Genomic DNA, 17,734 nt, shown 5'->3' with positions numbered 1-17,734 from the left:
ATATGTATATATTCAAATACATCCAAATATCAAGTGACTTTAAATAGTTAAGTTTTATACAGTATAATTTCCTTTTTAATGTGATGTATGAAATTGTCAGTGATCAAGTTCTAGGACAGCGGTAAACACATGTAGTGTGAATTAAAGTGACAGACATTCCTACAATGTTCTGCAATACACTATTTACCCGAAGCAGTTTTATACTTTCTATGTGTTTACAGGAAGATTCATTTTGATAACTGGACTCTGTGTATTATGGTCAATTTCTAGTGTACCTTGTCTTGGATGATATGTTAACCACCAATGAACTAATTTGACTCTTAATCTAATAGTATAAAATGGAGCAACATTCCATAAGCACTGGTGCCTTTCTCAGCCTGTGTCTTATCTGTCCCAAGGGACATAACATTCCATCAAAGGCAAACATAACATGCCTTTGTAGTGATTACCCTGATCTGTGAGATGAGTGGTTTTTATTAAGAGCATACTTTACAGTATGATAATAGCTTTGTAGGGATTATGCACATAAAAGCATTTTAGAAACTGCTAACAATAGAAAATACACAGCTCACATTTCAAATGGTGAAAGAAACACTTGGTAGCAACACTTACTACAGTATTTCTAGCTTATGAACCCCCCCCGTAGTACTAAGGGTAGAACATAGTGCCTCAAACACGCTAGGCATGTACTCTATGAGAGAGCTACACCCCCAGCCTGGAATTTCACTATTCTAATTTTGCTTTAGGAAAGAAAAATAAACTAGGAAAAGAGATAATATGTAGTAAGAAAACCATAAATTTCAGTGTTTAAGTCATGATACAATGTTTTTAAAGTGCCTAGGATAATGATAAAAAATAGATTAATATGCAATTATCATGATTCGGTAAAAATCATGAATTTTAATAAATAAAGGCATAGGACAACCAAGGATTTCCTTTTATGTCCTTCATTCTGACACTTCCTCCCTGCTAGCAGTTTTCACTGGGATAAAATTATTTTAGTTTTTGATTGTCTTTACTTCTGAATTTAGGGGTGGAGGGCACCGAGTTAGTTGAATTCTGTCTTCAATTGTGAAGGTGTTAGCATTTTACTGCCACAGCCACCATTTCAGTTTTGTTTTCTATGTCATTCCCTGGAAAATACATCATTTATCTTCCTATTTTCCCTCCGATACCTGGTTTTACATCTATTCCCTGAAATAGTAAATCTAACATTTTCAGGTGAGCTGTTATATCTACATTTCGCAGGTTCTCTCTCCAGTCTGGTATGCTGCCTTCACTTGCCTTCTCCCATTCTTCTGGTGGCAATGTTAAGGCTCATTGTTGTGATACCATTTATTGTGGCTTATGTGAAAACTGCCTTAGAGAGGCTCAAGATATCTCAGGGTACTTCTTCAGGGCCACAGTGGGAGATGGAACCTTCTAAACAAAGACACTGAAAAGAGGGAATTCAGCCTGATTGGGCTGCAGCAGATCGATCAGAAAGCACACTGTCCCAGAGAAGCCTTCATACAAGCTGTATATACTTTCAAGAACCCGAGAACCAGCCTTGAATTCCTCAGTAAATAAGAACTGGGCAAACCTAAGACAAAAAGAAAAAAAAAGCAGTGTTAACATAAGTACTTCCATATTATTGGCCTTGAGTTGCTTCTTTCTCTTCTGCTAAATTAAAATTTTAGCATTATTTTCTTCCCAAAATTATATAATTCTTTTAAGAGAGACTAGTTTTCTGAGTTAAAAAAAAGAGCCATTACATAATTGTGTATGTTTCACTACAAATTATGTTGGCAAGCAAATCCAACTATTTTCAGAGTTTGCAAAGCAAACTTTGGTATTTTCTGAGGATTTTATTCCCTCTGTCATCTAAAAATTAAAAACAAAGAAGGTACATAAGCCTTCTTTTATTTTTAACCATACTTTTATTTTTCTTGAATAGAAACAAAGTGATAGCTCTGTGCTCCTTCAAAAAAAAAAGTAAATATCCTGTGTTTTTGCAGGCATATTATTTCTAAGCTAGGTTTCATTTGTATGTGGCAGAGAACAGAGCCTGGGAAAATAAATGTGCGAGATTTTACACAATATGTGCTTTGGGCAAACAAAGGAATAAAATAAATGTAAAAAGGCAAGGAACTTTTTATAATGATGACATCAAATACCAAACTCAGTTACAAGCCAGATTATTTTTAAGACATCCATCCTAAAAATATCAGTGGCCTTTAAATTCTCTATAAAAGATCTTTAATATCTTACTTACATTTGCCACAGATGTTATCCAGATTGTTTATAACAAGTAACATTTTTATAGTAGTTTATAGTTTTCAGAGAACTGTCACCTATGTCATTTTTTACTGACTTGCTCTACTCATTCTCCTCAAGAACAAAAATAATGACCAACTCCGAGGCTGGATGGAACATACATTTCGTAAAGTCTGAAAGCTGATACTTTCATAAATTTAGATTATTGCTACTACACAGGGGGTCCTATGAAGCATAATTACTTCTTTTATCTTTTTTAGGCTCTTCAAATTATTGATCAAAGCTTGGAATAAATCAGCAGGCAACAAACTGTGATTCTGTTTGGTACAATTTTTCTATCAAATGGTTTCTTGCATATACAACAATTTAAAATGGAATTTTACTTTTAAACATTAAAATAACACAGCATCTTAAAATTAATTCAAAATTTGCAATCATATAATGAAATCAGCATTGTGGCATAGCTTTGGGGGATTTTTGTATTTTTAGCATTATGGATCGTTTGGCAGTCTTGACTTCTCAGAAAAAAAGTTTTCAAATGTACGAAATAAAATATAGAAACCTCCAAAGAAAATTCATTATATTAAGGCATGGTTAGTTAAAAAAATATTTTTGGCACTGGGATTGAACCTAGGGGTTTTTGGAAGCTGAGCACATTCTCTACCACTAAGCTATTAACCTCAGTTAAACATTGTAAGCATAATAGCACCTGTAGCCTTCATTATTACATCAAATAAGAAAGGCCTAGTAACGAGGCATGTATGGATATATATGTATATGTATGTATGCATTTCCTTTGCCGTGCTAGGAATTGAACTCAGGGCCTACTGACTGCTGACATTTCTAAGTAGTGATGGAAGTAAATAGCATATTTTAATAAGAGTAGTTTAATATGAGAATATTTGTTACTTCTATTGATTGTAGAGTCACAATTACTCCTAATAATTCTGTGATATATAATCAACTTTTAGAGTTGAAGGAAATGCATTTCAGTTTGAGATGTAATCCTTTTTCTTGAACAAGTTCACAAAATCCAAAATAAAAATCTGTGGTATAGGAAAAAGAGAATGGGCTTCAGTTTTGAGTTAGCCAAATTTGATAATTCCCTGTTATATGACCTTGGCAAACTTTTAAATTTAATCTTAAAATGCTCAAGTTGCAGAAATGCATAGGATTATCTATAAAGATTAAACATATCATATTAGGCTCTGAGCATATAAAAGGCCGTGGAAAATGGAAAATTTTTTCACATAAACATTTGTAAAATGGAGAAAACCATTCCAACTATACTATAAAAGAATCCTGTAGTTAATTTTTTCTCTTCTGACCTCTCCCACAAAGTGTTGACTTATTATATTACATTTTATTAAAGTTTATATTACTTGATATCCTGCATTTTTACTTAAAATTAATATGACAGACATTTTCCATGCTTTTTAAAATAATTTCTAAACAATGCATAGCAATTCACAATAAAATCACCAATGTATGAAAGTGGCAATTTATGATATTCTAACCTGCACTGTTTGTTATCATTTCTGAAAAATTTTGTTTATATTAAAATAAAAATGATTGTTTCAAAAAATCTACTCAATAGCGTAAAAATTAAACTATAGAATTCATGGTTCTAAAAGGTTCTCAGTCAAAATTAAAGTCAGAATGATAATTATGGAGCTAAAAAGATGAATGACATTGAGAACATGCATTCAAAAATGGATTAAGATCAAAACTGAACAAAGAAGAAAAGAGATTTATGAATTTTTCTATTCATAGAAAGATAGAAGGTTTTATAATTAAGTATTTTTAAATGTTACAAAATAATACAGTAAAGAAAAGGAACCAAAACAAATGCAGAAAATAATGAAGTAGGGAGTAAAAGAGCAAAATAAATAATAGACACAACCACGAGCAGTTTTTGGACAGGATGAACAAAATAGGGGAGGAAAAAGCCAGATAAATCTGATCAAGGAGGAAAATCACCCTCAATGAGAAGACGTACAACCACAGAAACAGGAAATTAAAAATATTACAGAATTATATTATTGGAGCGCTATGTCAAAAATTTGAAAATCCAACAAAATGTGGTTTTACGGAAATATATTCAATACAGAAGAGTAAAAGTAGAAAACCGCAATAATTTAGTAACCATTGAAGAAACTGAAAATGTTGCGAAACATTTTCCTTTCCTCTCCTCTCCTCTCCCCTCCCCTCCCGCTGTGTAGTTCAGGCTCACCTTGGACTCGCTGAGTAGCCCAGGTTGGCCTCAAACTCTCAGTGATCCTCCTGCCTCAGCCTCCCAAGCGCTAGAGCAGACACCACACCCGGCTTAAACAGTGAGGCTCTTCCATACTTTATTATGAATAGCTAATGTTCCTGCTGACACCTCCCAGAACTGCATATCGTTAGGGTCCTCCCCTCTCCTCTCCTCTCTTTTCCTTTCCTTTTATCTTTTCTTGTTCTGGGGATTGAACTGTGCACCTTGTGCTTGCAAGGCAGGCCCAGTGCCACTGAGCTAAATCCTTGGTCCTGGCAAACATCTTCTGTAGCCAGCAATTCTAATTGTAAGTTAAAAGAGTAATAGGTGATGATCAAATAATGGTTATTCCGGGGAAGGACATATTGTTTGATAGTACTGGCCATATCATTTTAACTTTGAATTATAATTAATTGGAAATTCCAGTTCTCTAAGCAATAAAATGCAATGCCCAAGCACTAGTCATATATGACCTGCACATTTTCAGTCTCATATTTTAGTGAAAAATTTTCATTTGCTGGACAGCTCTGGACTCAGTCATGTAAACCAGACTGTAAGTTAGGACTGGGACTGGCCTACCAGAAAATAGAGGGCTTGTTGTGATCCATTTTTTATGTTTTTAGGTTTTGCTTTTCTTTTCCATTTTTATTTTTCATTAATACATGTTTGCAATACATAATGATTACATTCTTCATAGAGATTTGGCACATGTACATAGAATATCTCTATTCTTTTCTCAGTGCCCCTCCTGTCAGCTTCCGTTTTGTAAAAGATCTATCTCATTGTCTATTATCTATCTCTTATTTTGTTTTTTATTTATAATTTTGGGTTTCTCATATAAGAGATAGCATGCAGTACTTGGGCTTCTGTGTATCTGATTATATTTCACTTAGCAGTATGGTCTCAAGATACATTCATTCCTACAAATGTCTCAAATTTATCCTTTTATGTGGCAGAGTAGTACTCCATTATGTATAATCCATTCATCTGTTGAAGGACAATATTTAGCTATTATGAAATGTGCTGCTGTAAGCATGGGTATGCATGGATCACTATAATATAATGTCTTTAACTCTTTCACAAAGACATCTGGAAGAGAAATAGTTGAGTCAAATGGAGTTTCTTGTTTCAGCTTTTTGAGGAATCTTCATACTGATTTCCATAATGACTACTAATTTACACTGCTATTTTAATAAACTTTCTAAAGCATGAGAACTTTTAATGAAATTTATCACTAGGCGAAACCCATTAGCCTAGATATAATCCAAAATGACTTTTATTTGCTATATTTAGGAAACAACAGGTGTGGCTTTTTTCCACCTAAATGAATTAGAGAGCCCTGAATCAAAATTTTAACAGAATTCCAAGAGAAATGAAGCTTGAAGTAAAGGACTTACATATGTTAGTACTTCTCCAGAGTATATATCAAATATGATCAAAATATATATCTTTTGTATTACTGAGGATTTTTGCTGTTCGATAAATAAAATAGTTCTAGATAAAAAATTGAATGTTAAAACTATGAAGTTACTGATATAAATGTAGATTACATTTTTGTAATTTTGAAAAGGGAAAATTATTTTTAACAACAACATAAATCAGAAATTTTAAAGGAAATATGGAAAACTTTAACAAGAAAAATACTTATAATGAAAGACTGAACAAAACTGAAAGAGAAATGGCAAAGTAAGAAAATATTCACAGTATGTATTACCAAAAAGTTATGATTCCTAATATAAGACTTACACTAGAAAAAAAGGGAAAATATTAAAGGCAGGCTAATTATAGACTAAGAAATACTGAGGATGTAGCCATTTTAATTCCAAAATTTCTCCTAAAGAGATATTTGCACAAGAACACAGAAATAAATATTAGATATTTGGAGCAATTTTTGTATTAGCAAAGATTGCACATGAACTGATACCCATTCTGCAGAGATTAGTTAAATTAATTATAGTACAATCATAGTGAATAACCATAGCTGATTAAAATAATGAGACAGATCTATGCAAACTGAAATGAAGGTCACTTTAAAATTCTTCATGTAAAATTACAAGCTCAAAACAACATGTATAGTAAAGTACTATAATACACAGATAATAGGAGCCTATTAAAATACACATAAAGATGACCATTTTAGTTTAGTGATAGAGCAAGTGCTTATTTGCATGCATGAGGACCTAGATTTAAACTCCAGAATCAAATATTTACCTGAATACACAGACAAAGGCAGACAGAGAGAGAGACAGACAGACAGACAGATAGACACACACACAAACACACACACACACACACACATATTTGTGCACAGAGAATGAGAAAACTGAAATTTATATGTAGTAATAATACCAGTGTAAACTTACATTGTAATTACTATGTGCCTGGCATTTTAAAAATGATTTTCCTATGTTAACTCATTTAAAACACCCATTACTCTTGTGAAGTAGGCCCTGCTTTCCACATGTTATGGATGAGGAAGATGAGGCACAGAACAGGTTAAGTGGCGAGCTAATCATCACTTCACTAATATAATAACCATCAAGTATATCCCTTCAACTGGAATGATCTCAACAGTACAGGAGCTAATCTTTGGCCTCCACCGAGTGATGGCTCAGATATAAGGGAATCAGACCACATGGTTGTGGGGGAAGGGCCCCTGGCTTAGAGGATCTAAGTGACACATGGAGAACCTACTACCTCTTGTAACGACTTACCAACATGGACAGCTTCTAAGTCCCCTCAAAGAGAATGCCAGTTTCATGCTAGTCAGCATTGAGGGAAGCCTCCACTTGTGCATTCTAACAGATTATTGAAAGTTCATTTATAGTTTTCCTGGTCCACTTTACTCAGTTTACCCATAAGAGTTATTTCTATTAAAGGGTATGTTGTCTGTTATACAGTTGATGTTCCATCTTTATATTTTCAGGGAATAAACTGCAGAGACCAATTTAGCAATATCTGTCAAAACTACAAATATATAGATAGATATCTATCTCCATATCTATATATCTCCTTTGGTCCATCAGTTTCACTTTTAGGAATTTACCCTTTTTGTTTGTTCACTTGTTTTGTAAGACAGGGTCTCACTGTGTGTAGTTCAAGCTAGCCTTGAACTCACTATGTAGCCCAGGCTGGCCTCAAACTTGTGGTGATTCTCCTGCCTCAGCCTCCTGAGTACTGGTATTATAGGCATGAGCCACCATGCCCAGCTGAATTTACCTTTTACATATATCCATACATGTGAAAAATTATATCTACATAAGGTTATCCATCATACCATTATTTGTAGCCCAAATATTGGCAATTATCCACTAAAATATTTTTATTAAACAATAAGAAACAAAATACCTAGCAAAAACATTGAAGAAGTCCTTTATGCACTGATTTAGGGTTTTTGAAAATGTAACAAGCTGCTACCATTTGTATATCAAAATGAGGGACAAAATTTTAAATACATTCCTATTTGCTTTTAGGTACACAGAATATCCTTAGGAGGATAACCAAAATATTATAGTAATGTTTCCAAGAAAGTCAATTAAATGGCCGGTGGGCACTATTGATGAGTTTCTTTTTGTATGTATTAAATCGTGTGACTGTTTTACCTACATAGAAAATTAATTAGATTAAAAACTAAAAAAAAAAAAAACATGAGAAGAATGGCTGACCTTTGGGCGCGGTAAATATATTTCGAGTTGCCAGTAAGTCGATAAAGCAGCAGGAAAACATAGGCACTGCCAGCTACACCATGGCAAATCCCTGGCCCCTTCTTTAGCAGGCCCTTCTGCCACGTGAGCTCCCCACACCGGATACATGTATCCAGGTACTGTGGTTTCTTCGAAACAAGATAAGCTTTGGCAAACAGATAGGCAATTCCTGTGAAAACATCAGATATTAGAGGTGACTTTCAGGGCTTAAACTACAGAGCAAAACTTCTGAAACTGTAAAAACTTCAGAAATCATCTCATGAATTCTAATATAGCAATTCTGAAATGGGGCCAGAGAGTGCGTTTCTCTCTCTAACATTCTGTCTCTCTCTGTAGCTTTATCTCTGTCTCTGTCTCTCTCTTTCTCCCTCCCTTCCTCCCTCCCTTCCTCCCTCCCTTCCCCTTCTCTCTGCCTCTTTGTGTTGGAGATGGAACCCAGGGCCCAGGGCCTCTAGCATGTTAGACAAGCACTCTTATCACTAAGCTACATCAGAATAAGATACTGTGTTCTAACAAGTGCCCTCCTAGGGACCACATTTTGAGTAGCAAGAATGTTCTACAACAGTTTTTTTTTTTCCTTGTGGGATATACTTTAAGTTGTTTTAACTGTATTGTGGGTTTGGCCCTTGGAGAAAAGGCAACATTTTACTGAAATGCATTAATTGATAAAAATCTATAATTTAATTTACAAATGAGTTAATATTTAAAATGCATACATTCTGGCTATTTGGAGAGGCTAATTGTTTATAGAACTTATTCTGCCACAGAAGTTAAAAACCACATAATGTTTAAGTACTTAATATACATTTTCTTAAGAGCAAAACTGGGAGTCTTTCCAAGAAAATGACCTCACCAAGACTTCTACTGGTATTCCAGCTGTGAAATTAGTCCTTCCTACTCCATTGTTCATAGGAAAGAAATGTTCCTTCCAAACTTGTCAACAAAGGTAACATCAATTACAAAGGTGGGAACAGAAACAAGAGAAACAGTGGCTATTAATAGAAATAATGTTCCCCATGTTCCAAGTTCCAGATGCTTTATTTTTAGAGAGGAGGTTAATAACGCAGTACCATTCTCCCTGGTGCACAGTCTACCTTTTTCCTAGATAAAAAATGAAAAAGGTAGAGCACTTGCCTAGCATACATGAAGCTCCTGGATTCTATCTCCATTACCACCGAAAGTACATTAAAAAGTAGGACATGGGCATTTAGAAGGACACGCAGTATGTAACTTGACTAGCTCATCCATCCATACATACATCAGGGTTATCCCTGCCTTTCGTTGTTTTGCCCTGGCTGTTTTACAATTTTGTAGTTATAGAAATTATCTTGTACAAAACTGATGTTAATGTAAATCCTGTCTCTGAAGGTCACATTCTGTCTGGTAGAAGTCAGCTTGACTTTCCTCCACCTTCATAGAAGCCAGTGTTGATTCCATGAAACTAATTCATTTCTGTTTTCCTAGAGCCTATTAATAAGCCTAGTCTTAAGATGTTCTTTTGAACCAATTGTAACAGCTTTCTGGTTCTCTCATTAATTAATGAGCTAAGTAAAATGTTTGATAGACATCCATTTTATAGTTGTTTTAGAACCACAATTTTGATATCACCCTCTTAAAATGTGTCATTTAACGTTCTGTGGTTAACAGTTACATGGCAACAGGCTCAATGTTCAAGCAATGCTTTCCAGTCAACTACTGACTAACATAGTTTTACCTACAGCATTGTTTTCCTTTAGTTTTAAAACAAGCGTTGTAACAAACTAAAGGATGCTTTTTAAAAGAAATGGACTTAATTATACATTTATTAATTTACTGTATCCACTTATTTGTAAGTGGCCTTTGATTACTGCAATGCATAGCTCTACGAAAGGCCAGCTTCCTGGGCCTGTTATGTGTTCAGGGTTTGGGTGTGGTCACAGTCCACACCCCTTTAGGAATCCCATGCTCAGTTGAACATGCTGCTATTGCCATCTTGAAATCTTTAGTAGTTTTCTCATTCGCTTTTTTTCCCCACAGTACCAGGGATCAAACTCAGGACCTTGTGCTTTTGAAGCAGGCACGGTGCCACTAAGCTAAATCCCCAGCCCTAGTGGATTTTTTCTGAAAGGGATCCTGAATTTTCATTTTGCTTTGAGTCCCATGAATTATGTAGCCAGTCCTGGCCTTGGGTGATATAAAATAAATGCTAAACATAACTCTTTCCCTTCAAGAAGCACTGTCTATAAAAGGGGATAAAAATATGTACATGATGCTTCTGGGACATAAAATTCATTCACATCTGTCAGTGGTCCTAGATGGGTAAGAAAAGTAGAAGTTCCCTGAGGAAGACAGTCTGGGGAGGCCACTGATGGAAATAGGGCTTTTTCAGGGCTTTTTAGGACAAATAGGAAACTCCAGGCTCAAGGTGAGGCAGGGAGGACATTCTAGGCACCAAGATCACAAAGGCAGAGGTTTAGAGCCAGGGAGAATGTGTCACAGAAGGGCCAGTGGGGCAGTGCGCTAACCAGTAGGCCACAGTGGGCAATAGGGAGCCACCTCTTGTTGTGAATTGCTTGGTGTTTTTACATAACAGTGCAATTGTTCTGATAGATACAACATTCCATAGTGCTGTCAGGATAACTAAAGAAGGGTAATAGGATGGCTCTGAGTTTATTATATTGGTAGAAAGATGGAAATGAAGCTAATAAAAGAGTAATGTCGCAAAACTTGGTGGCTATTTGGCTATTATTAAGTATCTACTATATGCCAGACAAGTTTGTAAAGCCTCAACCTTTGTGACATTTAAAACTTAACTAGAGGTATTAATTAGGGTATGTGTGGATAAATAGAAGTGTCCTGGGGATACACAGGAAGACCCCCAACCCTCAGTTGGTAATAGGAAGGGTTTACTAGTAAGTGACACCATTCTACATGAATACATGATTCCTATAGAGGAATTAGCTAGGTAAATATATTGGGTGCTGTTGGTGTCCTGCCTGGATTACTTTTAATTCACCATTTTCTGTGAAAGCTGGTCACTTACAAAGCATATAGCTGTGCCTTTCTTGAAGGATCTTCCCACAGTTGAATGGAAGTTAATATTACACACCCATCCTTCAACAGGTTTCAACCATATAAAAGTGCAAAAGTTCAGCTCCCTTGCCTCAAGACAGAACTAGATTTTCTGGTCTAATCTGTGCCTCTTAGATGTGTCTCACAGTCAAGGTGAACGAAGCTGGTCTGCAGGTGAGCCATGCTTTTCCTTTTGCCTGGTCCTGCTTCCTTGATGCCTGAGAAGTTTCTCCGAAGAGCACGCTCTGCTTCTGGTCACCTAGGAAAGAGCACGATGTGGAAGGAGGTGTTCTCGTCAAGGGAATGCTAAATGGCTCCTTATTACCTAAGCGCCTTGGCGTGACACAGCTTTTGCTCCTCCTCCTCCTCCTTAATTCTCTTCTTGAAGCTTTTTACTTTAGTAAAACTGAACTACCTGCAGTGCTTCCATGCTTCTGAAGGTCCATGTTGCAGTCATCACCTCTTCCAGAAAGCCCTTGCTAAACCTGGAAGCAGCACCAGGAGCCCCTTCTCTGGTCTCCCATAGCTCCCTATACAAACCTTAGCACTTGTACAGAGTCAGATTAAACGGATCCATTTCCATGTATGCCTCTGCAAGTACAGTGTACATTACCCAAAGACAGGAACTGTATCTTACTCATTTCTTCCCATGGCGTGGTGTTTAGCAAATAGGCAGGGTGCCAAAACTGTCCCTTCAATGCCTTATTTCACGCCCTGACACAGGCCAATGCTGGGATGGAAATGAGAGATGTGGGATGAAGAAGGGCTGAGATTCTCTAATTGCTATACCAGGCTGTTAGCCTCAGACACTGTAAAAGATGCCAATTCTGTGGTTCTGGCCGGTGAAAGAGTCTTCACCTGTAACCTAGATCACAGAATGATATGTAGAAGGGACCTTGAAAAACTTCAAAACTTGTGACTCCTAACCTAACTACAGAATGCACAATAAGCTTGCTTAATCTACAATGAAGCAATGCTGGATCTTTGGTTTTGATGTATAGCCATTTCTTCCTGGAGAAACTGACTAGTGTGCACTGAAAAAAAAAAAAAAACTCAAGCCAATGTATATCTTTGGCAAATACAACAGGGGGAAGGAATTAATTACTCCTTAATAAAAATGGTTTGACAGATGAAGTCTTTGAAAACATGGGCTTTAGCAGAAACTTGTGATAGCCAGTATGTACTTTCAAGATACTAAAGAACCACCAATGAGGTGGGATGTGTAATTACTGTGCGATATGTAATTTTGCTGAGGTACTACAAAGCTTAGTAACCAACTTATGCTTCAGAATCTTTGTTCTTTATTCAGTCACTTATCCAAGAGCCTTTGTGAGATGAGTTTTAAAAAATGCTCACACCCGTGTTTCACGCAGAGTATAGGAAATGCAGTGTCAGTGTTACCATAGTGATGATGTAACTTGATGCATTTAGCAGTTTATTTTAGCCATAGCATTTGTTTTAATGATTTGCAAATGACTTTCTTCCTGTATTGCAGTCATCAGGGGTATCAAGGGGTCATATGAATCTTCCTGCAACATTTTACTGCAGCTTTCAGTGAGAAAAAGCTGTATGCCATGGGAGATATTTATAAATGTGGGTGTTTGCAAAGCAACTGGGACATATTCCTCAGGGATGGCAAGGATCAAAGTAGAAAATAAGCCTATTGTAATAAAAAGATTGAGTTTTTATCTATCCCAAAGTGCTCATTTCACAGAGCGAGTTTTCTCGGATGACTTCCATGGTAGTGTTGGAGCTACAATTAGAATCCAGTTACCAACCTATAGTCAGAAATTATTTCTATAGTGTATAAATGACAACAGGGCTGTCACCTGTGGAGGTAATCTGAGGGAAAGTCAATAGGAAACAAAAGAAAAGATAAAGTACCATTAATGAAGTTCCCCATTGTGGATTATCTTTGGCAGGTTTTTAATCACAGGGTTGGTCTGCCATCCCTAACCATCTGTGCTATTCATAAATCTATTCTTAAAATGTTTTTCCTCAAACAAATGCAATTATTTTTCTAAATCATTTCTTGTAGATTTTTTTTTGCAACTTGGTTTTGCCAGCTTTACAAAGATGGCAAACATTTTTGACTTGCACTTCTCATAGTTATAATCACTCCTGACACTGTTTTAAAAGCACCTCATAAAAGGAAGACCAGTACCCTTGAGATGGGGAGGGGGGCTGGCAGAAATTATAGGCCCCAGTGAGTTTTTAATTCATTTGAGAATTGGGTTTTTTTGTTGGCAGCCAAGTGAGTATATGGAAGGAATGATTTGACTTTGGAACTTAATTTTCTCAAAATAATTAATATGAATGATAAAGGAGGATAAATCAAGTCCCCAATGTGATGAGCCCCATGCTGTTAGAGTAGATGCACTATTAGAGTAGATGGTTTTCAGAGACAGATGGCATTTGGTGTATAGAAAGGATGAATGCCCTTCAAGACACCTATGTCAATTAACTGGCTCACTCACTCATTTTAGTAGATTATCTTTCTACTCTACTAAGGGCTTTTACAGCACATTGAGTGCTTTTACAATATTCTGCATTTAATTTGGGGTATCTCCAAAATTCAAAGATCCTGGGACACTTGGAGGATATCCAGACAGATCGTCACTGAGAATGATGAAAGGGAAAGGGAAATGGATGTATTGAGCATAACATGAAGAAACTTAATTTCCAGGATGGTAAATAGCTACCGTGTTTTTATTCCAAGGAGGTCAAAGCAAGAAGAAATGAGAACAAATTGTACCTGGCACGAGTTATGGTGGACAAAATCTACAATGTCCTGGAACAAGTACACAATCTGAAGTGTTTTCCCACAGGTGAAAGAGGCAGGCAGAAAAAATATGGCAATACCTATGCTTACATTATTCTTCAAGTTAAACTATATCAAGGAAAAAGTGGAATTATAGTTGGATTAAATAACATTAACTAAGGAGGGGAAAGGAGGTAGTAAAAAATCTGATGACAATAAATATATTGTAAAGCTGTGCTCTTGTGATTGAATCATATCCTTGAAAATTAAATCAACTCATAATACAAAAATTTTATGTGATTTTGGTATATCAATCTCCCTCCTAAAAAGTAATCAGAATTAATTGATTTGTTTGAATTTAACTTCTTTAAATTGCCTCTTCTCCAAAGGCCTAATTACTAGTGTAATGGGATTTTAAAAACAAAGGGTGAGAGTTCACTAGAGATGGCTTTCCATTCCTCTAGACTTTTATTAGGAACTACAGTAATTCCTCATTTGAAGAAGAAGTTTTGAAACTGTGCATCCTAAACTTAAAGGTGCATAGAAATTACCTAAAATTATTGTTAAGAATGCAGACTCTCTCTCTCTCTCTCTCTCTCTCTCTCTCTCTCTCTCTCCATACCAGGGGTTGAACTCAGGACCTTGTGTGTGAGAGGTAGGTGGCAAATTCTCTTATTAATAAGAGTTGGCAGGCTCCAGATCGGAACCATCCAATTTAACTATTCATCTTTTGAAATGTGGCTGTTCTAACTGACGAGTGATGTAAGTGTGAAACAGACAATGGATTTTAAATATTTGGTATTTTTAAAAATGTGAACTACAATTTTTAAATTGATTACTGTTGATATTATGGGTATATAGGTTTCTATAATAAATACTATTAAATTTATTTCACCCATCTATTTTTTTTTTCTGGGGGTACTTGGTGCTCTGTATTGAACCTGTCAGGATAAGCATGTAGTCTAGTATTGAGCTATACTCCTTACCTCTAAAATTTTATATTACACATTGTTTTTATTTTTATTGGGTATTGCTAGTTTAATGTTATGTATAAAGAGGTATAGATCATATATATTTAAATTATTTCCAGAGGTCCTTTACAGATCAAGACATTTCTGGCTTTGAAAAATTCCAGCCTGGTCTTTTTTGAGGTGGGGAGCAGTGCAGGGGATGGAACCCAGGGCCTCATGCATTCTAGGCAAGTGCTCTACTGCTCCTCCCCACCCCCCATCCCTCATCTTGGCCTTTTACTCTCACACAGTAAAGACCTAAAATGAGAAATCTTTTACTTCACATCTCAGAAAAGAAACCTCCTTTTAGCTAAGCTAGATAATAGGCTTTGCTTTCAGACAACAGTGCGTTCAAGACCTGGAGCACCATGGCACCAGTGGACCAGCTCATTCTCTCTCTCAATGGTCTCCCCGAGCTCCGGTGGCCAGTTGCAATTCTGTTCCTGTTCCATGAGGAAGTCCACACTCTGCCACACCAGTTCACGATCTGCAGGCTTGAGGTGCTCATGGTAAGAAAGAAGCATCTGGAGAATGGATGACAGGCCATGAGCTGCCCCTGTAGGGAAGAGAGCCACAGTGACTTAGTGAAAAGATAATCACAGGATAAAAATAGCAGTATTACTTACAACAGCATGCAGGCCAGATGTAGGCCACTGCCTGTTTTTGTGAATAAAGTTTTATTGGAACATAGCCACACTCATTTGCAGAGTGTCTATGGCTGCTTTATTGTTATGACAGTTTAATAGCTGTATTTGTGACAGAGACCATATGGCCCACAATATTTACCATATGGCCCTAAAATATTTACTGTGAAATTCTTCATGGAAAAAGTCTGTTGACAACCACTATTTCATAGAAGAGATTTTTCTAAACTAATTAACATATCTATACCTTTTATGAAAATGCTCCTAAAGGACTTGAAAATAATTTGGTCTAGATACCCTAAACATTTGTTCATTCATTCAACATAGAAGTATTAAGCATCTGCTATGGCCTCAGATACTGTTCTAGGTACTAAAGTTAGGTCAGTGAACAAAACAGAATAAATCCTTCTGTAAACATTAATAAGTAGCATTAATTCTTCGTATTTAATAATTCACTTGTGAATTGGACATTGTCTTGACCTGGGGATACACAGATGGATACAAATTTGTCCATAACTTTGAAGACTTTCCCATCCAGTTTGGTGAGAAAGTTGGACTTGTAAATACCTAGAACTTGAGGTATTAGGTGCTCTATGCTAGATTAGTGCCAGGAGTGTGATGATTAATTTTATGTGACAACTTAACTGAGCCACGTGTTGCCCACATATTTGGATAAACACTATTTCTAGGTGTGTCTGTGAGGGTTATTTCTTGATGAAAATATCATTTGAACCTGTAGACTGAGTAAGATCAAATTGACTTCTCCAACATAGTAGGCTTCATCCAATTCACCCAAGGCCTTATGAATTTTTATTTTTTATTTATTTATTTATTTTTTTTGTGACGGGAATCAAACTCAGGACCTCGCAATTATGAGTCAGGAAGCGGAACCACTGTGCTAAACCTCCAGCCTCACTCAAGGCCTTAAAGGAACAAAAAGGCTAAGAAAGAATTCTCCAGGTCAGACATCAGTCTTCTCTTCCCTTTGGACTTGGACTCACACTGCATCTTACTTACATCATCAGCTTTCCTGATTCTGGCTTTTTCAGCTTCCATAAATGTTTGAGCCAGTTCTTTACCATATATTATTTATTATAGGAACTAGCTCAAGTAATAAATAACATCTATTTGTCTGGAGAACTTCAACTAATACAAGGGGCTAGGAGAGAATCAAGGAAGGAGAGCTTAACTTGGCTTGAGGGGGAATTTAAGGCTCCAGGGAAATGGTGTCCTCTGAACAAACACTTCTAGCAGAGAATACTGAATCGTCAGAAGCCTAAACTTGTTTTTTGGAAAAGGCATTAGCTTATCAAAGGGAAAAGGAATCCCAGTCCCTGTAGGAATTTTCACTGGCTCCCTATTAGTAGAGTCTTAATTAGTTGTACTGAGGTTAATACATCCCAAGAGCTATTTCTTTAAACTCAGCTCTCTAATTTTAAGGCCTTTTCTTTTTATTTGGGAAATTTTCAGTTTGCCATACTTGGAACTCTTGATTCCCCAGAAACAGACTTTTAGCTGTATTTGGTTAAAATTTTAATGATTTTAAAATTTGGTCATGGGCCAAGCATGGTGACGCACACCTGTGATCCCAGCACTCGGGAGGCTGAGGCAGGAGGATTGCTGTGAGTTCGAGACCAGCCTGGGCTCATAGTGAGTTCCAGGTCAGTCTCAACTACATAGTGAGACCCTGTATCAAAAAAACCAAAAATATTTGGTCGTGAAATGTCAAAGTACCTTTCTTTTGCTAGATTTCAGCTGTTAGAAAAAAGCTTGCTTTTTCAGGAAAATGTTTATACATTTGATAGAAACCTGGTTTGTATTATTGGCCAGAATGTTAATTTCTCTTTTAAAACATTTAAACAATGAGACTAGCTCTCTATTTTTCAGGGGACTAGAGCAGCCACTGCTAGGGCCCTGCCCCATTTACCATTCAGATGCCCCTACCCTCCCCATTTCCTACTTCAACGGTCTATCATTCTGCCTGAGGCTTTCTCTAGCCACAGGAGCAGACCCAGCTACTAGGGACAGGGTAGAAATACTAAGAAATCAACACC

The 17,734-nt window shown here is 36.4% G+C and overlaps 1 protein-coding gene across 1 annotated transcript in view; it reads right to left on the bottom strand.

Moving 5' to 3' along the window:
• Positions 1–77: 77 nt before the first annotated feature.
• The window catches only part of Lancl3 (LanC like 3), a 101,278-nt gene continuing 83,621 nt past the window's right edge, over positions 78–17,734 (bottom strand). Inside the window, exons 4-6 of the mRNA XM_019209324.2 lie at positions 15,395–15,592; positions 8,176–8,383; positions 78–1,582 (exon numbers count right to left, since the gene is read on the bottom strand). Of these exons, the coding sequence (XP_019064869.1) occupies positions 1,423–1,582; positions 8,176–8,383; positions 15,395–15,592 (566 nt within the window). The 3' untranslated portion in view covers positions 78–1,422. The remainder of the gene's footprint in view (positions 1,583–8,175; positions 8,384–15,394; positions 15,593–17,734) is intronic.

This window comes from Fukomys damarensis, unplaced genomic scaffold (assembly GCF_012274545.1).
Source record: "Fukomys damarensis isolate Sample0158 unplaced genomic scaffold, DMR_v1.0_HiC HiC_scaffold_39, whole genome shotgun sequence".
In the NCBI taxonomy this organism is placed as follows: Eukaryota; Metazoa; Chordata; class Mammalia; order Rodentia; family Bathyergidae; genus Fukomys; species Fukomys damarensis.
The sequence above is the reverse complement of the archived record's forward strand: the minus strand, read 5'-3'. Positions and strand labels throughout refer to the sequence as shown.